Source organism: Lissotriton helveticus, chromosome 3_1 (assembly GCF_964261635.1).
Source record: "Lissotriton helveticus chromosome 3_1, aLisHel1.1, whole genome shotgun sequence".
Classification (NCBI taxonomy): Eukaryota; Metazoa; Chordata; class Amphibia; order Caudata; family Salamandridae; genus Lissotriton; species Lissotriton helveticus.
In genome coordinates this window covers 186,479,681-186,503,414 of record NC_136061.1, presented here as the reverse complement: position 1 = coordinate 186,503,414, position 23,734 = coordinate 186,479,681, and the positions used below count along the sequence as shown (strand labels likewise).

General features: G+C 47.3%; 1 protein-coding gene across 2 annotated transcripts in view; it reads right to left on the bottom strand.

The window, feature by feature from the left end:
• Positions 1 to 2,484: 2,484 nt before the first annotated feature.
• The window catches only part of MLXIPL (MLX interacting protein like), an 883,858-nt gene continuing 862,608 nt past the window's right edge, over positions 2,485 to 23,734 (bottom strand). For both annotated transcript variants that reach the window (XM_078679572.1, XM_078679571.1), the window contains one exon: positions 2,485 to 3,957. In XM_078679572.1, the coding sequence (XP_078535698.1) occupies positions 3,836 to 3,957 (122 nt within the window). In that variant the 3' untranslated portion in view covers positions 2,485 to 3,835. The remainder of the gene's footprint in view (positions 3,958 to 23,734) is intronic.

Here is a 23,734-nt window from a genome sequence, read left to right as displayed (position 1 = left end):
TTAAGCACTGATGTGGTCTTAGAAGAGATATGCATTTGGTATTTAAGGTTTGTGCAGTATTTCAAAGTTCCTTTCTTTATTGGGGATGAATAACAATAGTAAGGTTTCTCAGCACAGATATTAATATAACGTTTTTAATGCTGTAAGTTTCAATTCCATTGTTCTGCTGTTATAGGAGTAACATTTCATTTAAGAGACAGTGCACATAACATGCGCCTACTGTACCTCATAAAACCTTGATTTTTCAGTGCCTGTAACCTAGGGAATAGCACTTAGGGGCAGATTACGAGGTTGGTCGGAAAGGCTCCGAATGGCATTGGGTTAGTCCGAATCTGATTCTGAACCCGCCTTTCCGATCGAATCGGAAAGTCTTCCGACTGACCGATTACCATAGTCGGATACAGTTTGGACTTTCCGACTCTGTTCCGAACGGCATTTGGAGTAATTGAGTCGTTCGAAGCAGACTCATACGAGTCTACGGAGTGCATTTTTGACCGATGTATTACGATGTCGGATTCGGAAAGGCTTTCCGAATCTGTTGTTCCGACACGGATCGGCTGTCGGAATCAGACTTTGGGGGGCCACAGTGGGCCCCCCTCCACCTGGAACCTTCCCAATGAGGCCCGTGGGGGTGCCCACAGGACCCCTCTTCAACAGGGTGCACGATTTTCCCCACCCACTCATTTTTCAATGGGAGCCTGTGTAGTCGGTTGGAACACAGGCTCACATTGAAGTCAAATCCGATTTGGTCGGAAACCGTTCCGAGACTAAGTCGGTAGGCATGCTTTGTGACTGACACCGTAATGAGGCCCTTAGTTTCCTCCTAAAGTTCCACCAGAAGTGTGAATAAAGAATTGCTGGTGATCAAGTCAAATAAGGGAACATGGGTGACTCAGTCTCTTATCAAAATGTTAACATGCAGTGAAATGTTGGTTTTGCTCATCACTAACAGTGAGAAGTTTTTAACATACAAATGAAGGATATTGCAGTTTTTTCCTGACTTTATTTAACAAGGTTTTATACTAGGGCACATTCTTCTCATACAACTTTGCATTTACAGATGACTATAAAAAATTAACAATAAATCAATACAATACAGGGATACAAATATTTATATTAAAGCAAGGTTCTACACTTTTTGCTGGCACCTCCAATAGTTACCTACAGTTTCCAATATCATTAAACTTTATTATCTGTAGAAATTCTTGGTGAAGTAGATGAAGGGCTGGGTCTGCATACCTCTGATTTTTTAAAGATCTTAGACGTATGCCCAAGGCCTGCTAAGTGATTACCCTTTGTTTTGATAATGTGCAGACGGGCGCCCAGGTATATTTGAATTTGGACAATTTGTCATGGACTATAGAATCAATTTCTCTATTAGATATATAGTCAGATGTTTTGCCCACTACATACAAATTGTGAGCCTTGCAGGTGCCTTTCATGTGCTATCGGTATTCTAGCGGCCAGCAACGTGTGGGTTATCAGTTTCCCCATCAAAGTTGTAGATATTCAGTGCCCACCACAAAAATCAAGGCTAGGGGATTAGATTTCAGAGTTAAATCACAAATGTTTTTCATCTGGAAAAAGAATTGTATCCAAATAATTCCATATTGACTTACAGAACCACTACATGTCAGCTATATCACCCTTTTCAGCATCACACTATCAGCATCCCGGATTAGGTTGAGAATGAGCGGGAGGGGTGAGGGTACCACACATGACGTTAAACCGAGTCAGGATCAAATACCATCTTAGCAATATTTTATAATACAGTTGGCATTTTCTCTGTTCCGACGTAAACTCAAAACTTGGTTGTTTACCTCCCTTTAATCTGTACTTACTTTTCGAGTTTGCAATCTGTTAGCGCCGGGACACCCCCGCATGGGGGTAGCTGTGCGCTTTATAAGCTTCTTAAAATAAAAAAATAAAAATACATTTTTTAATACCAGACTGTTGGTTTCTGTGTCAGTTATCATTGAATGTAACATTATTTATTATGAAAAGTTAGCTTTTGCGTAAGCAATAAATGAATGCTATGTTTGGAGTTGCATATAATGGAATGCTGGCTTCTTCACCACCAACAGGGTAATGCGAGTATCCCTGGCGCCAACAAAGGAAAGTTGACTAATGTGTCACTCATAATAGCTTCTTGGCCATGTCACCAATAATTGTATTTAGGGGTCAATGTCAACAATAATGGAATGCTGGCTTTTGTGTTACTTATAATCGAATGTTTGCTTCTACGTTCGAGTAATGATACATTGACTTCTGAGTCACCGTCAATGGCATGTTGGCTCCTGCTGCACTAATAATGTCACTCTGTCATCAGTGTTACAAATACTGGAATGTTATTTCTGCATCACCAAGAAAGAAATATTGTTTTTACTTTTCCAATAACACAGTAATAGAATTTTACTTTTGCTCATCCATTATAATGGACATTATATAATAAACTATTAAATAGAACAATGAAGTCCACGTCACTGAGTAGTCATTGTTTCTTTATTAGACACTAGTTACGCAACATTGGCATCTCATTTACTAGCAATGGGATTTTGGCATCTAATTTAGCAGTAAGAAATTGCAAGGATATCCTAGTGTCCTTCGCAATGACCTTTTGGCTTTAAAGAAACACTTACAGTCAAACATGCAAAATACTATTTCCACTGGCACAAAAGTGTGCACAGATTGGCACTCAGTTGATGCATGATTTAATCTATCTAAACATGGATGTGATGGTGAACTCCCATCGATATATATATATCTCACAGAGAAGTAGGTCAAGGGACCTTGGAATTGCATAATTATGGGTGACCTGTTTATATTAAAATAAAATGGGAGCGATCTTCAAAAATGCTGCAGTTTATCACCGGTTTACAGGTATGCACCCACTAGTCAGCAGTAGTTCTTGAACAGAATCTTTTGGATAGGCTACCGCACGTTAGCTACAATCTACAGAGAGAGCACAGTGTTTGAGTGGGTAGTAGGAGATGCACTTGCCATGTAATGCCCTAGAGGGCTGGCGTTAGTTGAAGTATGCTATTAGTATCCTGTTAGAGCCAGAAACCCATTATGTCTCCTATGACCACCCCTCATTATTTTCCTTTCATGAATCTTAAAGTACATGTTCCATTATGGTTCATCCCTACTGGCTTCATTACTGCAAGACTTTCGATCGAGGCACTAGGTGCAGTAAACATGCATTCTTGTCTGGGATGTGGTAGCCACAACTACGAATGAAAAGTCAAAGGACAAAATCTTTGCCTGCTCTTCTCTACAGTCTGGGCACAGAGGACTCTTTCCATGCTATTCGATGAACAAGGGATCCATGAGAGAATGTACGCCTGCTAAGGTCCATAACTATGAAAGGTTGCTTGCAATCAGTTCCCTTGAGCGATAAATTATTAGTGAGCCTTGCATGTAAAGTGCCTTGGTGCTATGATACTTATGACGATTACATTTCTGACTTGATAAGAGTACATCATTGGTCTGGTGTCCAGTAATTCCAGTGGCCAGCACAACACCTCCACAATCCTCCTCTTTGGTATATGTAACTGCAGAATACCGTACCCAATGCAATCACAGCTCTTCAGACGCACTTCCTCTAAGCCGAATTGCTTCCCTATGGGTAATGATTTCTCGCAGTAGGTAGGTAGAACGCTGCTCTGCAGGCACCAGCTGTGAATTCTTTGCAGCTCACTGTTTATAAGTAGGCATTTCTCTTGCTGTATCTCCATCGTGCATATGGTGTGGCTCCACCACTCCGATTGAGAGTCTGGTGTGGAGGGACGCTGCTGTGACTACTATTCCCCGCTGTCATGGTCACCCTGAGTGACTATGAGAAGCTATTACTGTGGTTCCGTCTGGTCACTGCCTGGGTTGCCTGCTCTGGGACCAGGGTTGGGTCAGACAGGATGGAGGTCGATGTACTGAGCTCGCGGAGCGAGGCCAAAACCTCTGCAGAAAGAAAAAGGCAAATAATGTTGAGCAACAACGTTAATAGAGAAGTCCACATTTTGCTGATATGAGTCTCCTTTATCAGAAAGCAGAGAAGATCAGTCATGGGATCTATACAGTTTTTCTCACTAGACAGTATAGTGCGACACAATAGCAGTCAATCTGAAGCATACAAAGCTCCTTCACAAAGAACCCTGGGAGAACCATTGGATGGGAGTTAGAAACAAGCAACATAGATAAGGAAAATACCAACTAGTTGAACAAATGGTCTCCATGCTTCTCAGTGCAGTGCATTTACATTTTTTTGTAGCTCATATCACTTCTATAACTAAAATTCTCTGAAAACAGTAGCACTCACATCCATGTTGGAATATTTGGCTCAGGGCACAAGCAATACTCATGGATAATTGAAGTAGGATAGATGAAAGTGCATGCATCCAATGGAGTAGAGGTTCTTACACATGTCATAAGCATCACCCCCTTCCCCTTATCAACAGTATTTTGGTTTGGCAGCTAAGCGTGTTGGTCACAGGACTTAGGGTTGGCTCCTCTTGTCCATTAAGTGACACTGCCAGAGGCAGCAGCCCAACAATCTGAAGGTTTCAACCAACACTTTTGAAAAAATCATGTCCTGGAGTTTGTTTAAAGCACAACAGGGAAAGGGAGGAGCTAAACTCAAGAAGTACTATATATTACTTGTGGATATAATTTAATTTAAAGGACAACAATGATACTTGCCATAATATTTTATAATTTTTTTTGTTGACAACTGTGTGTGATACTTCTTTAAAAACTTGTTCTACATGTTGCTGATTGTGTAGGAGAGGAGAAGGGCGCACAGTACTCCTGAAAGCTGTCTACTGCAAGGCCTAGAGTCATCCAGGTCCGTCCCATCTCATGCTGCAAGCATCCAATGTTTCTTAGTACTTGAACATCAACAGAAAAAGATTGAGGAGCCAGCAGCATATAAGCTTCTCAGCTGATGTAACAAATGCAATTGGCCAGTGTAATGATGTTTGATGGCCTTGTTCGAGGTGGAAAAATATTTCCAGCCTTATTTTTGTAAGGACTGGTAGACTCTATGTTTCCAGGAACCACGAATGGTTCTCCTGGAGATAGTGTTGATAAGAATATTTCCTTTTGTTTTAGTGACACATTTGTCAGTGCCCCCTGTGATAACAGACGCGATGTTGCTAGAGAGAGATACCGCTTAAAAACATGCAACCTCTCACCCACACTAGGATGCATGCTTCATCAGGGTTATTCTTTACAAGCAAGTTCCTAATGCTAGGCAGACTCGTCCAGAGCTCTTGAAGTCTTTGATGTATGATTAAGGTTGAGAAAATGGAAGGTCTCAATGTCTGCTAAAATTGCATTAGAATAGGTGTGATCAGAATAAGATTGAAGGTACAAGCATGCGATATGTGTGTGCACCAATCCCGGCAAACCACGATGTTCACAGTTTCAAATAGGGGTTTATTTATTCTGACTCAAATCTCTTCAAGAATCACATAAAATTTTTAAAAAGATACACAGATGATATTTTGATCATCTCGAACGGTAAGAAGGAATCAACTGAAGATTTCATCACTTGGATCAACTACAGAGACTACAACTTGAAATTTACCATGTCAACGAATAAACAGACCCTCTCCTTTCTCAACCTTAAAATTATTACAGCTATACATAAAGCCTACTGATGAAGTTTTGACAGCCACCATCCCGGGTCACTTTCAGAGAACTTACTAGTAGGACAATTCCTCAGACTCAACAGAACATTTTGATACCGATTTGGAACCAACATTATTTGCGTTCAAGAAAGGCCCTGATATTTGTAATAGAGAGGTGCATAGCACTCTATGAAAGTGCATGTTTTTCCAGCTCTCCTTCTCTCCTCTATGTTTTCCATTCAAATACCCACCCCAGTGCTCTGTATTTCTATCTTGTGTACTTGTTTTACCACTCTCTGTGTTATTCTTCACCAGGTATGCTTCTCTTTTGCTCCCTGTGATGATGTCAGTTTCGTGCATTTATTGGTCTCTTGTGTGCTTCTACCCCAGTGCATTGTGTTCTTCTCTCCCCTACACTGTATTTCTTTCCAGGTATGCTTTTCCCCCATCCTCATGTTGCTCTCTCACTCATGCAATGCTCTTACTCTACTTGCTCTCCCACTTGCCTCATTTGCATCTCCGTAACCCTCCCACCTCCATGGTCCTTTTTAATCTAAACAAGTAAAATAAGAGAATACATTCGATCCAAGTGGCATCCTCATCTTGGATCTGTAAACAAAAAAGTGAAAGTGTATCATTCCGCTGACTCATTCATACGTCTGACACATGTATCATCACCCATGTGTGCACCAGCTGAATGAAACGACCACGAGTAGCAGTCACATGATCTCATCCAATTTCTTTTCTGACTATTCTGCACAGTATTGGGAAAAGGCCAGGCTCCGAGGAGCGAGACCTGTTGGCTTTGTCAATGCTTGTGGTGTTTATGCATGTAAGTAGGTAGGTGGTACAGAGCTAGACTCTCTAAAAATCCTCTCATTTCCTCTTTTGTCTCTGTATTATTTATGTAGGGACTCATTCCCGCCAAGTGGGTCTCACACTTTTTCACTTGTGTATAACTCAGTCAGGTGTTTGGAGAAAGGCATGGCCTCATTCATAAGCACATTAGAGTAATGATGATTGTGAGCAGCAGCCAACGGGAGAAACCTAACCACTTGTCTTTGTGTTGGGACTTAGTGACGGATTTCCTGGCAACACCCAGGTTATATCTGAAGAAAAACCTATGTGAGAGAAGGGTCGAGAAGCATACTTAGTGACACGTCCTCCAGGACGTGGGAGTCCGGAGACTTCAGGAGGCCATGTGACTTCATTTCAAGCTGAGGTATGGTACAAACCCATCTGTGTCAGTTACGCTCTCATTCATAAGTGGTGTAAAGTCGCAATCTCATTCCCAAAAAAGCATCTTCTGCCCTATTGCTCACCCGCATCTGCGTGGTGAAGTGTAGGGGGGTGGAGAGACTGGAATATGTTTAGACATTTAATTAATGGGCAGAACACCACATTCTCCTCTAACATCAGGGCTTCCAATCCACAGGCTGCCATCCTGCTCTAAAATGCATCCGGGTACATAAGGGCACTTGCACTCTTAGAGTGCAAACACAGGCAGTAGGTAGCACTAAGACCCTGTGTGAGTTTGTGAACGGATGAATCTACTCACTGTGGACGAGCGGCTTCGACTGCCTAGTTCTCATCACCTCCTCCTCCTTTCACCCTATGTGCCTGATCGCTGCTGGATGACTGCCCTGATAAACACTTCACAGAATTTCTTACCAGACTCCCTCCTCATTCTGGTGACATTCAGTTACAAAAACAGCCATTTGCAATGCAATCGGCCTCGCCTTTGGGACTATATTCGTATTTAGCCATGCAGCACATTATTCTGGGTGCTGAAAGATCTACTGTTCTTTAAGATGGAGGCTTTGACACTAGTAGGCAGATTATCGCACTATACATTATCACACATTACAGCAGCGTAGCCTCATTCATATAGATCTTCAGCACAATGACATCCCCAAGTCACAGTAATCACCGCGACACATGGGCAGCCCAACGACTTCCAGTGAATATTATATATGACTCAGACCTGACAGGTCTGAGTCATTTCAAAAACCTTATGTGATGGCTGGGGTTTGTAAATGAACCTACATTAAACACCACTAAGGGATAAAGCGATTTCTGCAACATCAAGTGATTTTTCTCCCTAAAGTTTTTTTCAGTTTTACTTTTTAGTTTCCTGGGATGCTTTGGCATAAGATTCCCAGTTCCACCGTGATTTGTTTTGTGCAGTTAGAAAACACAACTAAAAATACTCTCAAACTACAGTTTAACAGAGACGCGTTTTTTTGTGTAACAGACAAACACCCAACCATGGAGCCAGCCGAGGCACGTGCCACCAAATCCAGGGCACGATTGAGACACTTTTCTGACAGTAGTTTTGCCAACCCACCTGCAGCCAAAGCCATGGGTCACGTAATCGACCACAATACAGTGCAGTGACCTTCTCAATCAGTGTGCCTATTTTTTATATTTCATTCAGAGGGGTGATCGCAGAGGGGGTAATATATTTCCTGTATTTTAAAGATATCCCCCTATCTCCTGACACACTCAGTGCACCTAATCGGTTCAAGTTACTGAAATGTGTAACGTAACTGATTCTATGTAAACTGATAAATATAACATGTGCTATGTAAAGCGCTCTGATAACCTAATCGGTTCAAGTTCGCGCTATAGAAAACTCTAAAAATAAAATAAAATAAATAAATTAGAGCATAAATGGTGAATGAATGTCTGCTATTTTTCAAACAATAAAGATTAAAACGGGGACTAAGTTTTCCTTGTCTGGCATGTAGAATGACTAAAAAGTAATGGATGTATTTGATATATTTAGCAAATATTTCGCAATAAATGTGCACCATTTACGACCAGGAGCAAACTTATTTCTGAAATACGGATAACAGAAAATGTTTTTTTCTAAATTCCAATGCATAAAGTCCAAAACAGGGTTCAAAAGGATGTTCCCTGTGTTATTGCAGCATGGAAAAAGTTTAGTTAAATAACAGTTAGAAAGGTAGTTATAAAGTTAAAAACGCTTACAAGGAAGTGAATAAGTGGCAACTTTTCCCACAGTATTTATTTTAATTAATAACCTGTCTGCATTGTTGTGAGACTTTACCTTGCGATTGCATGGTTTGCCCAACAGGTGCATTCACCTGGAAATTCGCTCCTAAATATCATCAGTGTGAGCATTCTTGAAATCTACCTTCTTGTGTTCTCCCGGTCATCACGTGACCATAGAGCTGTAAAAGGGCTCCTAGATGACCAGTGGTAAACTCTTCCTACCTGTGCCATCCCATGACTGGGGGACATAGCATATCCATACACCCTCTGCAAAAAAGGAGTGGGACGCCCAATTCAATTTCTTTGGAAGGACGAATAAAGAAAGAATTGAATTGAGTGGGCGGCCCTGTCAGCCGATGGCTCAAATAAAACAGAATGAGGAAAAGAGACAGATCTCGAACATGTGCACAACTAGCTAAACAACTGCAAAGGTGCACCACAAAAGACAATGAAAAAATTCCAATGCTATTAATAAGCAAGAAAAAGGACGTTTTGCATTGACAGGATGTTGTTAATCTTCAAATGATCTTTATTTTCAATGTATTCAAAAAACAATGTACAGCCGACGCGTTTCGTCCCAAGCTGGGACTTCTTCAGGGCTTTTATAAATGTGAGCTGTCCCATAAGGAGTGAGAGTATGCCGAGATTGAAGAGTCTGGACCACGTGTTCACAGATTCAATCGTCCAATGTGCACTTATTGATGTATTAAATTTCTGATGTTTCCTTTTCTCATTCAGTATGGAACAAACCGGGTTGTACTATGTATCTATTTATTGGGTCGGGACTAGGTCAGGTTGGAATCCTGAATATAGGCAGTGAACGCTCTTCAAGAATTCATATGTTTGAACATCTTATACATGTTCTGTAATAATAACAAAGTAACAGGGGACAAAGATGTCCTATAGGTCCCCAGAAGAAGGAGGTGGGCACTGTATTCCAGTAGGCCGCTTGTGTTCAAAGCAGCCGGCGCCCATCCACCAAACCTCCGTCCCGCCGAAACACCCGCAAGATCGCTGTGTTAGCATTCTTGAAATCTACCTTCTTGTGTTCTCCCGGTCATCACGTGACCATAGAGCTGTAAAAGGGCTCCTAGATGACCAGTGGTAAACTCTTCCTACCTGTGCCATCCCATGACTGGGGGACATAGCATATCCATACACCCTCTGCAAAAAAGGAGTGGGACGCCCAATTCAATTTCTTTGGAAGGACGAATAAAGAAAGAATTGAATTGAGTGGGCGGCCCTGTCAGCCGATGGCCCAAATAAAACAGAATGAGGAAAAGAGACAGATCTCGAACATGTGCACAACTAGCTCCAAACATGTAACAGACACTAATAAATCTTCACAAAGCAAATTCCCGATTTCACATTCAATAACTCACGATTTCCGCTCAATTGTGGACCATGGTGAAACTGGCGATGCATCCACGTCCCTATCTTACAGTATTAGATAAAAGGTTTCTGTTTGGTTTCACAGTTTAGTGCGAACCATACGGAATATTTTGCCGCTGCACTGAGTGTGTCAGGAGATAGGGGGATATCTTTAAAATACAGGAAATATATTACCCCCTCTGCGATCACCCCTCTGAATTCGAGCCTATGCCCATGGGATTACATGCAACAGGCATAATGTAGGACAGGGATCCCAAACTTACATCTGCACCCATTGTTTAAGGTAATAAAACAGAGGGTGCTACAATGAGGCAAAGTAACGCCGCCTGGAGCGAAGAATGAATGAACTGAAGGCCTGCAAGACAGATACAATGCTTTTTTTGTTTAAATTTGTTTATTGGGTCTGAATCATCACATAACAAAAAGAAGAACAGACAATAATTGCGATACATTACCACAGTTTTACATCAGATAGGTAAAATTGCATGTTTCGTGACCACAGGTTTTCTCTTTCCATGTGTCAAAGCCTTGTGTGCTCAGTATGTGACTCATCGTAGAGACATCATGATGTATCGGAGAGGTGTCAGTGTGTCACCCGCCAGTAAACGGCGATGCATGTATTTCCTACCGCATCGTCGGTCCTTTTCCGATAGTAACTCTCAGTCAGGTGTGAGGTATCACTACAGGCCTATTAGGTGGGGCCAGTGATGTAGGTGTATCCTAGATTCTCTTTGGAACTATCAATGCTATGTGTGTGTTCAGTATATAACTGCACCCGGGCTGTCTGCCGGTCTATTATTCAACGATTCTCAACTGTGGGGAATCAGCAACTGGGGAAGTGGGGTGTCGGGGGGGGGGGGGGGTTCTGACTATGGTTCTGTCGGATTTCTGTTGTTCGGATAGGCGTGGGAGCTCGACGGGGCATAGGTGCTGCGCCGGAACGCATGAGGAGGGGAGTAGCTACACAAATACTATTTCGAACGTGGTGTGAGCTAGGGGGTAGTCTAGGGTCAGCTCCCGAACAGGCATGCTCCTGGGTGTCTGGTGGCCCTCAGATGTGTCCCGCAGTGAGTGGGGCCGACAAGGATGGCTGAGTTTGGGGTTGTCCATCAGGTGGGGGCTCGGGGGGGGGGTCCGTCTCGTATGTGAATGTGTGTAGCAACTTCGCTCATTCTAAGGAAATAGGGCGTTTACGGGTGCCTTTCAGTTCTTCCTCTCGAAGTGTTTCTTCCTCTGCCTTCCCCCACTTTTTTACCGCGCCTATCCAGGCTGCCTCTGGTGGGCCCGTTGGGGATCTCCAGTGCATGGCTATCCCCCTTTTCGCCAACAGGATTGCTAGGGACATAAAACGGTATTGTATCTTCTCAGAATATCCCCAGAGCACAAGCCTCCCATGTCGTCATATTTGTGACCTGGGTCGTGTCCCTCAATGTTCGGTGCACTCTATCCCAGTACCCTTGTATGGTGGGACAGTCCCAGAACATGTGTCTAAAGTCCGCCGCAGGAGCGTGGCAGCGGGGGCATGTAAATTGCGTGTCAGGGTAGAATTGTTGAAGACGATGTGGTGTGAGGTACGCCCTATGAAGGATATTAAATTGTATATTTCGAAATCGTGCATTTCTGGAGACCTTCTTGGGGTATTCTAAGGCAGTGTCCCATTCCTTGTCGTGTACCACCCTTCCTATGTCTGTCTCCTATTTCTGGCGTAGCGGCTGTAATGTCGGGAGGACCAGTGTACGTACCGCTTTGTAGAGCCAAGTGACTAGATGACAACCCATCCCCATGTGTAAGATAGTATGAATCACTGGATGTGTTGGGGGCTCCTCTACGTCGGGATTCCAAAACCGTCTACTGCTGTCTACAAGCTGTCTATGAAGCAGGAACTGCCCGGGTGGGAGGTCGTACTGCTCCATCATTTGAGCAAATGTCTTAAGGTGCCCGTCTTCAAACATGGACTCCATTTCCGTAACTGCTAGTTCCGTCCAGGTGCGTAGGGAGCCCTCCGTGTAGTACGCGTCCCCTCTGGGGAAACCCACTAGCTGCAGTAGGGGGAATAGAGGGGCGTGTCCTTCGACAGACGGTGCACTCTCATCATGCAGGTGCGAGCTATGGAAACCAGGCGCGGCCGGAAGCGTATCGGTTTGGTTCCAGGAAGCAACAGTCTATGCAGAGCTGGCAATGGCGTGGGGCCCTCCGCAGTGACCGATTCCCCCATGTGCCGCCCCGCCGTCCAATACAAGAGCCATTGTAATTGTGCTGCCAAAAAGTATGCTTCAAAGGCCGGGGCACCTAGACCTCCCACTCTCGTGGGCAGATAGAGTGTTGTTAATGCTACTCTGTGTCTGCCGCCTCCCCAGATCAACTCTGTGAGAAGGCGATCTAATTCTTTGAAAAAGGAGCGCAGCGGGATTACCGGTAGATTAGTGAAATGATATAGCAGGCGGGGGACCATGATCATTTTCGCGATGGCCACTCGTCCTATTGGAGCAAGGGGTAATGTTTTCCAAAACCCCACCGCGGTTCTAAGCCCCGCTAACGTCTTACGGTGGTTCCCTTCATACAGATCTTCCGGGGTATGGTACAGGCGTACTCCCAGATATCTAGGGGCGTCTCCATTCCATGCAAGTGATTGTGATCCAATCCGTACCTCGAATGGGGCTAAATGGGGACTTAGTGGGTAGAGCGTGGATTTGTCCCAATTCACCTTGAGACCTGACGCCTTCGTGAAATCTCCCAGCGTTTCCCAGATACTTGTTAAGTCTCGGGTGGTGTCGCGAATGTATATGAGGAGGTCATCCGCGTACAACGAGACACAGTGTGTTGTGTCTGCAAGCGGAATTCCCCAGTTCGCACCCTCTAGTCTCAGGCGTATCGCCAGAGGCTCCACCGCCAGGGCAAAAAGTAGGGGAGACAGCGGGCACCCCTGTCTGGTCCCTCGTTCCACCGCAAACCCTGGGGAGATGTTTTGGACCCGGCCTCGTGGCGTGGTTCATCTCTGTCCCTCCACTCCCTGTGAGCGTGGGCCTGTACCCCGAGTCCCCTGCGCAGCCACCCCGTTAGTGTAGCCTGCAACCCGAGCCTGGTCGTCCTACCCAGTGACGCCTAGATCCCCCGAGAACCCTGACCAGGCCTGCCCTTCCCGCTCCTCGCCCGGCTCCTCGCGCCTAACCATGCCTGCCCCACAAGGCCCGGACGCCATCTTCTCTTCCCGACATCCCTGTCTCCCTGGGCCTAGCGTGACCCCGGCCCCAGCGAAACCCAGACTCCAAAGGCGCGCCAGTCCCGGCTGGGGGGTAAAGGGCTCCCGAGTGAGATAAGCCAGGGAGTTTCGATGGCACCTCCGGCCTCCCCTGAGGGGCTGGTTTCTGTCACACCTTGGGCCCTCCCCTGTGGGCCAGGTTCGATCACCCCTCTGGCCTCCCCGAGGGCTGGCTCCAGACCCGCTGGGCGTCTGGGAATTCCCAGACCCATCTTTCAAAGGGATCAAAGAGCCAACCGCCGGACCTCGCCAACGACCAGCCCCCCCCGGGCAGGAGACCTCTGCCTGCGAGGGTCCGGAGATCAAAGAGCCAAAGGACTATAACTGGGCCCGCCCGACAACTAGCGGGCAGTTGTATCTTGGACCTGAAGCCTGCTGATCTGATCGCGGCTGACCCTGAGAAGACTCATCTGGAACCTCTGAGCCCTGCTGACGCTGTCGCGGCTCCTTCTTCGCCTTAAGGAACTTAACCATCGGAGCCCTGCTGACGCTGTCGCGGCTCGATCTCTAAAACCACCGGAGCCCTGCTGACGCTGTCGCGGCTCGACCTCTAAGACCATCAGAGCCCTGCTGACGCTGTCGCGGCTCGAGCTGAACTCTAAGACCATCCGAGCCCTGCTGACGCTGTCGCGGCTCTCACGAACCTCTCCCGATCGAGCCCTGCTGACCTCGTCGCGGCTCGAGGAGTACTCTGGTCCGGCCGGACCATCGAGACCACCATCACGACCGAGCCGACTCGACGAAGGTGAGGCAGCCAGTACGACCACCATCCCGTACCCCCCGGCTCGAGGATTGAGAGCTGTGCGTGGGGTACGCCTCGTACTGACCCAGAGGCTAAAAGACTGTCCCGCTCCCCCCTTCCCGAATCCTCAGAGACTTTGTGGTCCTGTGGCCACTGTGTATATAAGAGTGCTTCCTTCGTTATTGGCTTATATAAAGAACTTGTTCCTAAAATCCAACGGTGTAGTGTCTGTTCGTAGTGTGGTGTGAGTTCAGTGTGTACGATCCCAGACCCAAAGTCCTCCCCGGTGAGGACCTCACAATCAAAACTCGGCAAGTTCTATGGGAGAGGTGGATCTTGGGGTGTCTGGGTGAGCACAGCCTGGCCCTCGGAGATTGCCCCTTCCAACAAGATGTATTTGCCCAGTCTGACTCGGGTGGTAAGGTTGGTATAGAGGAGTCTAATGTATGCAAGTAGTCTCGGTCCCATGTTGAGTTTCTGGAGGATTGCGAATAAATAGGGCCACAGCAGAGTGTCAAACGCCTTTTCAAGGTCTAAAACTAGGCAAGCAGCATTGGGGAACCGGCCTCCCATGGTGTCCTGTATATGGAATAATCGGCGGATGTTCCGCGACGTGTTACGCCGCGGCACAAAACCGCATTTATCTGGGTGGACCAGCGGGGGCAATATTTGAGCCACTCTATCAGCCAGTATTTTGCCCAATACCTTACAGTCCGCATTAAGCAGTGTGATGGGCCTGTAAGAAGAGGGGGCAGTGGGGTCTCTATGTGGCTTCAGGAATGTAACTATCACAGACTCCCTCAAGGATCCTGGCAGCTCACCCCTGTCGAGGGACTTGTTGTACATGGTAACCATATGTGGAACCAATTGGACCGAGAATGCGCTATAATATTCAAGAGGAAAGCCGTCCACACCCGGGGCCTTGTTACGGGCAAACTCTCTAATCGCTTGCTTGACCTCCGCGGCCGTCACCTTGTTATCTAGCTGTTTTTGATCCACCGATGGGATCTGCGGAAGTGTCAGTGGGTGTATGAATGCATCAACCGCGTGTGGATCCTCCTGGCACGATGAGCGATAAACCAAGGCGTAATAGGTGTGAAAAACTGTTAGTATGTCAGATTGCGACTGTCGGAGTCTGCCCGTCTGATCCCTAATTTCGGTAATCGGTTTTATTTCCCGGTCTTGTTTGGCAAGCCACGCCAAGAGTGTTCCTCTCCTGTTGCCCTCACGGTGCATCCTGGCGGCATATAACCGGAAGTTATACTTACGGAGGTCCCTCAGGGTCGTAGCATAGGCCGCCTTTGCCTCGGCCAGTTGCTCAATGGTGGCCTCCCCCGTGTCCTCTTTTTTGGTGAGAGTCGCTACGGTCTGTTCTGCGGTGTGTAGCGCTCCCTCAAGTGTTTTGCGCACTCCCACTACCATCTGTATGCAGTGCCCTCTCGCTACTACCTTATGCGCATCCCATTCCAGTGATCTCGAGGAAGTTGTTCCCCTGTTCAATGTAAAGTGATCACGAATATGGTCTTCATGTTCTTGTTTGAACACCTGATCTGTGAGGCACTCACGTGGTAGTTTCCATGTGGATATAGGGGGGTGAGGCGGTTTCCATGTAATGGTCAGGATATGTGCGTCATGGTCCGAAAGGACCCTACCCAGATAATCTGTATGCCGCACTTTGGGGAGTATGATCGTGGAGCATAAGAAGCGGTCCAGACGGACGCAAAAGTCATGAGGAACCGAGCGGAAGGAGTAAAGCCTGGTGTCAGCATGGCGCGCCCTCCACAAATCTACAAGTGACCAGTGTTCCACCCACCTTTTAAAGAGGTCTGTCTGTTCATAGATTGGTGAATGTGCCGGCGGGGGGCGGGACCTATCTAGACTAGTGTCCATGATGCAGTTGTAGTCCCCGCCTAGGATCCAGGGGAGAAGTGTGTGTTGGGATAGTGTTCCCGTGAGACGATCCCAGAAGGAGGTCTGCTCTACATTCGGGGCGTATATGCTACCTATCAGCACCGATTGTCCATCCAGCAGACCCCCTATCATCGCAAATCGGCCTTCTTTGTCTGCGTAACGCACTTGCTCCTGAAAGGGGGTGCCTGGCCTAATCCATACTAGCGCTCCTCTAGCGAACGCTGAGTACCCTGTGGCGCATAAAGTACCCCTCCACTTTCTTTGAAGATGCGCAACCTCCGCCGCTGTCAGGTGGGTCTCCTGTAGGAGAGCTATGTGTGCCTGTTGTCTTTTTATGTAGGCGTACACTGCGTATCGCTTACTTGCTGTGTGCATACCCCGTACATTCAGTGTAAGCAGAGTAAAGTCAGTGTTAGGAACCCTCGCTGTCATGAGTGTCGTTAGTTATCGTCTCCGTTCTTCTCATCCGTGTCCTCACCTGCCCCAACGTTCGCTTCATCCTCGTCAGTGTCCCCCCCGAGGAACATAGGAAAGTAGGGTAACAAGGGAAACATTGTAACTGTGTTTGGGGAACCGTCCCAACTAACAGGGCCTATTGTACAAGACAATACGTCCAAACTGTGCATCTTGCAGTGTCTCTAGTTCGTTAGAGTGGGGGGGTGTTAGCGTATCACCACCAGTGATCGGCGGCGCCGCCGCCCATGTCAAGCTGCAAAAAAGGGGGGAGATGCCTATCGCCGCGGTCGCAGCTCATGACTGACCAGTGGTACTGCAGAAGCCCTGCCAACCTGAGGTGTTTTGTTCGGAGCCAATCGTTCAGTCGCAATCCGTCATATCAGAGTGTCCACCGTTTGCGGGGTCACCAGGGGTGGTGTCAAGGAGCCCTCACGGGAGGTATGTGTCTCGCTGAGTTCTTCCTCAGATGAGAAGATGTGTGGGCCTCTATATTCGTCCGAGCCTTCGCCTGTGTGCTTGGCCTCCGATGCCGCCTGCAGAGCCCTCCTACGTTCCGCAATTATCTGTTCCAGACCAGGGGAGTTTCTAGTGGTGGGAACCGAGGGCCGGTGGAGTTGTGTCAGGGCCACTCGTTTAGGTTGCCATCGTCGCCCTCTACAGGATTGGTGGTTCTGTGGAGTTGGTGCGGCAGTGAGATCTCCTATATGTCGTTCCACCCAGTCTCCTGCTTCCGCCGAAGTATCGAAGAAGTATGTAGACTCTTTGTAGATGATCTTCAGGCGAGCCGGGAACAGCAATGCATATTGAATGTTATGGGTGCGGAGGGTGCGTTTCACTGCTAGGAACGTGGCGCGTTCTCGTTGTACTGCTTGCGAGTAGTCCGGGAATAGCATCACCTGTTTATCCTCCACTTTGAGCGTCTTTGCGTGTCTGGCTGCCCGTAGTATTGTATCCCTGTCACGATAGTGAAGCAATTTCAGGAGGAATGGTCGGGGGGAGGGGGGCACCCGGGCGAGGTCTTCGGGTTGGGACCCTATGCGCCCGTTCAATGGAGAAGAAGGGTGAGAGATCTTGCGCACGGGTAAATGTGCCGATCCATGTCTCCATGTACTGTACGGGGTCCAACCCTTCCACTCCCTCCGGCAGATTAAGGATACGTCTGGAGCGACCCTCCAAATCATCTGTCTTGCGCTCCAGGGCCTGCACTCAAACCTGCAGCTCCTTGACAGCCTCCTGCTGTGTCTGCGCCTGTGGTTCCAACTCCCGCAGCGTCCGCTCCCCCTGTGTGACCCGATCCGCGAGCTTCCTATGATCATCCCGGAGTAGGTTGATGTCTGTGGCGAGTTCCCCAAACTTATTCTCCATAGTTACCCGGGACAGTTCTATTGCCGCCAGGACTTTGTCCAGTTTGGCCGACATGGCCTGCGATTGCGTGGAGTCCTCCAATGGGTTTGTTCCTGAAAGGGGTCGGCGAGGGCGATTCTCTAGGTTTCGGGGCCGAGACCGTGGTGGTGAGTCGTCGCCCCATGGTTCGTGGGGGGGTGCAGTCTCTGCCTGCCTGCTACCACAGCTCTTGTGAACGATCTCGGATGTCAGGGACTCACCCGTTCCGCCTTTTAGAAATGCAGTCTGTGCTGCCCTACCCAGTTCCCTCACAGGTCTCCCGCCGCAGAATGCCCCGTGCTCCTCCTCAGATAAGTGCGATTATGGGCTTGTGGCGCGGCTGGTGACCATATGTAGGGGGCAGCGAAAGCCAGGGTCCCTGAGTTGGGGGCTCCTTGCGGTTATTACTGTCCCTCCTAGATGAGTGCCACGTGTCCCTCCACAGAATGCAGTCGCCGGTGAGGTGGGTCTGGGAATGGCGGAATGGGGGGCGCCACAGAGTAAGTGCCTCCTCTCCTCCGCTCAGGAAGCTGGTGTCCCGGCCACACGTTCTGGGCACAACTTGCAGGTGTCAGCTAGCGGGGGGGGGGGTCGAACCGGCACTCACGCCGCACAAGCTTACCCGCCAAACATGCGCCGTCTCGGGCGGAACTGCAGCAGGGGGTGGATTCCGACTCTGGGTCACGCTGGCAGATGGTGTCAATCCTACAGGTCTCCCGGGCGCTCAGAGGACATCCCTACACAAAGATCCGTGTAGGCATGGGTGCAGGCCACGGTAGGGGTTACCGACCGACCCCGAGGCTGATGGGCGTCGCCATCTTGGATTGGTGATCGCGGGCCGAGGGCAGTCTACTTCTCGGTGCGTCGTCCTCCGTCGCGGGACGGTCGGGGCGTGGTCCGATGACTCTCCTGGGTGTTGCCGATGTAGGATCCAGCCCACACAGACGATCAGTGTTTCAGGTGCGGGGATCGAGACTGGGCGCCGCCATCTTACGTGAAGACTCCGGCTCCCGGTCAGGTGCTGTTTTGCGGCTCTGGCGCTCATGCAGTGTCATTTATGCCCGATCCGAGTGTCCACCATGTATCGGCAGTGCTCTTTCGCCGATGGGGTCCCGCTTCCCTGTTCAGAGGGCCATCATAGCTGTGTCAGGGGCCGGCAGGGGACAGCGCCATTTTGTCAGCAGGCGTGGGCGCCCGGTCCGGAGTCGTTTTACTGTGATATCATGCCGTTGAGCACCCACCGAGGGTCCGCCAGGAGTCAGCAAGTTCTTATTGTCGGCAGGGCTTCATGGGTAGATAAACCATCGGCAGTAGCCACCGTTACCGCATTATTTACTGGGCAGCGGCACGGAGCACTAAGGAGGTGCGTCCACCATCTTGGCTGGCTTGGCCACGCCCGACAGATACAATGCTTAAGAAAACATTTCACTTTTTAGAGCAAGACAACCCCTTTGCAACCAGTGATGTTAATGAGAAAATACTGGATTTGAGTGCTTAATGAATGACTTCAGCTGAAGACCCACAGTTCGCTGAATCATTGTCTTGAAAGTTTTAAAAAGAGGCGACATCACACTCACACCAGACAAAAGAAGTGGCACGCTTCATTAAGGATGCTCTGTGAGACGATGGGGAAATCAACGCAACTTGTAGAAAAAGGTCTCTGTAAGGGGATGTTGACCGCCTAAATTGATTCTGCCTGCATCAGCCTCCTGCTAAACTACAGACAAACTGCATATTAACCATGTCTGCTGGTGCAGTGAGGATGAGTCGAAAGTTCTCAACTGGATTCTGCCACCATCTGCATAATGCAGCTGCCGCAGGCTGGTCGACTCTCCAGATGTGCCGAAATCAATTTGATGAGGGTGAAGAAACCCAGCCTCCTACCATTTCTGTGTTTCAGGCAGGTTCTTTCTGTACCGCCAAGCCTCGACGCGTCAACGTATAAAGAGAACAATTTGCGCATTAAGTGTTTGCATTAAGCATTCACGGCTACGCTCCTGGTAGTCCCCTCCCTTGCGCCCCTCAATTACCATGCTCACCGTGTATCATCTTCCTCCGGGAAAATGTTGCGCCATCTTGGTACTCTAACCTGGTTCTCGGTTCCATAGTAGGCTGTGTTGGCCATTAGCACCATGCAGCACTGAGGCACCTCCAAATGACGTCACCAGCGCCGCCAGTCATCATGTTGAAACAGCTGAAGGACTCCCAGCCTTGGCTCGCTCTTGCCCGTGGGGCGACTAGGAGGCGCCATACTACTATTTGCTGGCGCGCCTGGTCAGGAGAGGCAACCGAAGAACAGTCTTGATTCCCCCCCACTCAGGTGTCATGAATACATTAATCTCTGCGCGCCTACCAAAAATGTATGTGTCTTTCTGTAACGTATGTCTTCTATGTAAAGCGCTCCAATACCTACAGACCAAGTTCGCGCTATATCAAAAAACATAAATAAATGCAAACAACAGACAGGTCTTTTCCCAGGCAGGGGGTTGATAAAGCAGTATTCACCTGGCCCTTTTGTGGGCAAAGCATGGGCCCCTGATAACCAGCAGGGCAGAACAGCTATAAAAACAAGTGGCCCCGATCTACAGCTTCAAAAGTGAAAGCCCGTACAGCACGCTGAAAGTGAATAAAAGTACATTGTCGTGCCTCAAGTAGGACAAACGCAATAAAGAATATAGTGCTTACAACACTAAAATAACACGTACTGTGTAAGAACCAAAGTAAAGGGGCCAGTAGCCAGAGGAGGATACAAAACTACGATATGGCCGTAATAAGGAGGGACTAACAAGCCTATTAAGGAATCAAACACCAGCATTTATGAAGGACAAAGACACAAGCCAATGAAAAATATGGGCGGGTAGTGGGCGGGGCTTCTCCTCCGTACTCTACCTACAAGAGATCGCCAGAGCAGCACTTATGTGCTGGCACAGGCTCGACCTAAAAATACAGGTCCTGATTCACTCCTTTCTGTTTCAGCGGAGAGAGGTTCTCACTGTACAATCCCACCAACATCTAGATCAAGACAATGCCACCATACATGGCTATCTCCAATAGATGTCCTCCTCGAAGTGCCGGAATGGAATGCTGGTCAAGCCTCTGCCTTCCAAACTACGGTAACAGAACAACACCACTTTCTAATGCTCTGAACTAAACCCAATACTGGGTGTTCTGTGCCACATCCACCGCCAAGTACCTTTTTCTTCCTGGAGCTCGTTTCTACCTCAGTTTCTGCATTCAGGTGCAGGATCATCTGGTGGTCAGGGACAAAATGCTCACCTGTGATCTGGTCGGTCAACCAAGCCCTGTTAACTCCTCTTTACCAGCTCTGGTGTAGGGTGCTCCAGACAAGCACATGCCCTGAGGACATGCCACGTCCCCCTAAACGGGTGAGTGTTTATGACCTTCACAAAAAATAAATCCATGTAGAATTGGACCTCAAAGCACTTACAGAAGCCCATATCCGAGTAATGACAACAGAAGGAAATTGAAGATACAGGTTGGTAAAGTGTACGCATCGTCCGAACGCATACAGCTACTGTCAGAGAGAGAATAAATGAGGACTCTTTAAGCATGGTCCGAATACAGGTGGATCGCACTGCACTCAGGCTTACGTTTTCAGAAACAGACCTGTGCTGTGAGATTGTGTTCTGCTTCCTTACTTAGGAATTGCCGAAAAGTATGTGTAGCAGAGAATGATGCACCAGTATGGTGCAGTGATTGAATCCTTGAGCAAAAAACCCTCAACATTCTCCTGCAAAAGAAGCAGAAATGTTTCACAGCAGATTTAGACTCCAGGGACAGAGAGTAATCTTTTGTTGTAGACACACTTAGGAAGAAGCCTCCCCGTGTTTACAAGGCATACATTGAAACAATATTGGAGATTGCATTCATATACTGAATTATTTTACAGGTGATTGTACTTTATACACCACCCCTAGAGTAACTCTGTGACTCCATTGAGGAGGCTACTAGGCCAGTAAAGACAAACTCAAGAACACCAGATGATGGGGACAGTATGAACTCTGCCATTCCATAGCTAAACATTTAGTAGAAGTGAGCTTCGATACTGCTTTGTTTTCCGGGACTACAAAGCAAGAAATGCAGAGGAAAATGAAGCCTATTCCTCACAAAGGACTCTAAGATGGACTCTCTTGTTTGTATTTGCACAAAGTTGTTAAAGATAATCATTAACTTAAATGTGTTTCCTCCTGCATACTTTGCTAGCTAGAGAGCAGATTTAGAACAGTTCTACTCAGGTCCATTCTTACAACCAACTGGGATTTGAAGAAAGCTCTCAAGCTAGATTCACATCTGCATTTGTAAAGCGTTACCACTGCACAGAAAATATTGGTTACGTCCCATCTTGAAGTCGCGGAATATTCACACTTGCAACAAGGCAATGCAATGTTGTGTAAAGGGGAACCTCAGTTGTCTGCTCGCTTCCTGACATTTTTTCAAGTCGCTCTTTCAGTTCTCCAGGCAGCTCCGGAGGCTATGGGTTCCTCTGGTCCCTCCAATCCCCAATGTAGCTCTGTTCCCAGGTGACTCTGGGGAAAGTGCTTCCGGGGCCCTCAGCTCTCCTTATCGACTCAGCTGCGGGCATGTTATTTAATTAGTAAGAGGGCACTGGGTGGGTATTATAGCACATCATATATTAGCCGGAAGCCATTTATTCTTTTATATGTACTGCATAGCTTTGTCCCTCAGTAATTCTCGGGTTAGAGGATCTCCACCCTCCCACCAAGTTAGATACCCGGCATTTCATTTAGCCAGCAAGAGGGCACTGGGTTGGAATTTACAGCAGTTTAGTTGCGCATGCCAAGTAGCAAGTTAACCTGAAGCATGTTAAGAAGATTACTAATCGGTTACCCTTGAAGTAGCATGCCTCTATAATCACTAAACACAGTAATCTAAGCTACCTTTCATCTAATGGGGGTTTCACCTTATATGCTTAGACTTTTTTGCAATTTAGAAGCACTTCAGATCTGTTGTCCAAGTCAATCCCTAGCTCACTGCAACTGCAGTCGCCTATGTGTCTGTAAAGGCTGCAGCTAGTTACGCTACTTATCTCCAAGAGGGAATCCCCTTGTACAACTGCATCTGCAGTTGCACCGTTCCCTGAACAGGCTGCAGCTAGTTACGCTACTTGCTTGCAATAGGGAACCCTCTTGTACAACCTATATGGCTTGTATGTTTAAATCTTTATTAATGCATTAACCTCAATGTTTACCCATTGTAAAGTTTTAGTGTATGTTTGGTTCCAGTTTTGGTGTCCACTTTGCCCCTTTTTAGCAAACTGGTGCACTTTTATTATCGTTTAGGGAAAAGCTTTTAAAGTAGTTAAGATGACTATATTTTGATTCTCTATGCTAATAGTCAATATAATAATTTATCAGTTTTTATATATATCACATTGGTTTCAATAGCTATTGGATGATGATGGGATATTGTTACGTTTTAAAGTGTGTGCAATTTTACTAGTGTTTTAGCTGTTTTTCCCCGATTGTAATGATTTTTAAGAATTGTACAATTGCCAAATAAATCTAAATCAGACCATGTGTAGAGTGCTCTAAAGATGTGACTTTTCTGATGGCCAAGTCCTAAAAAGGGCAATTTAATTGGTGAGAGAACTCTTGTGATTTAACCTCTCCCGGCCCTCTATTAGATCAGAATGGGGTAGGGGATTCCTAGTTGGTTTTATAAAAAGGAACCTCTTCCACCAGAACCACTAGTGGCATGCTTCATCCTTCGGTCTTCACCCAATATAACTAATATGTTTGGGTGGGCTCAGTGCTCTTGACCACCATATTTACAATGCTTACGTATATCGCATGAATGTTTGTGTGAAAGGGCCCTACAATTTTAGGCAGGATTTGTCAAAATCCCATTCAAACGATGATTCTGACCTGCCCAAGCAGCATTGAGTCTAGCGAGAAATGCTAGTGG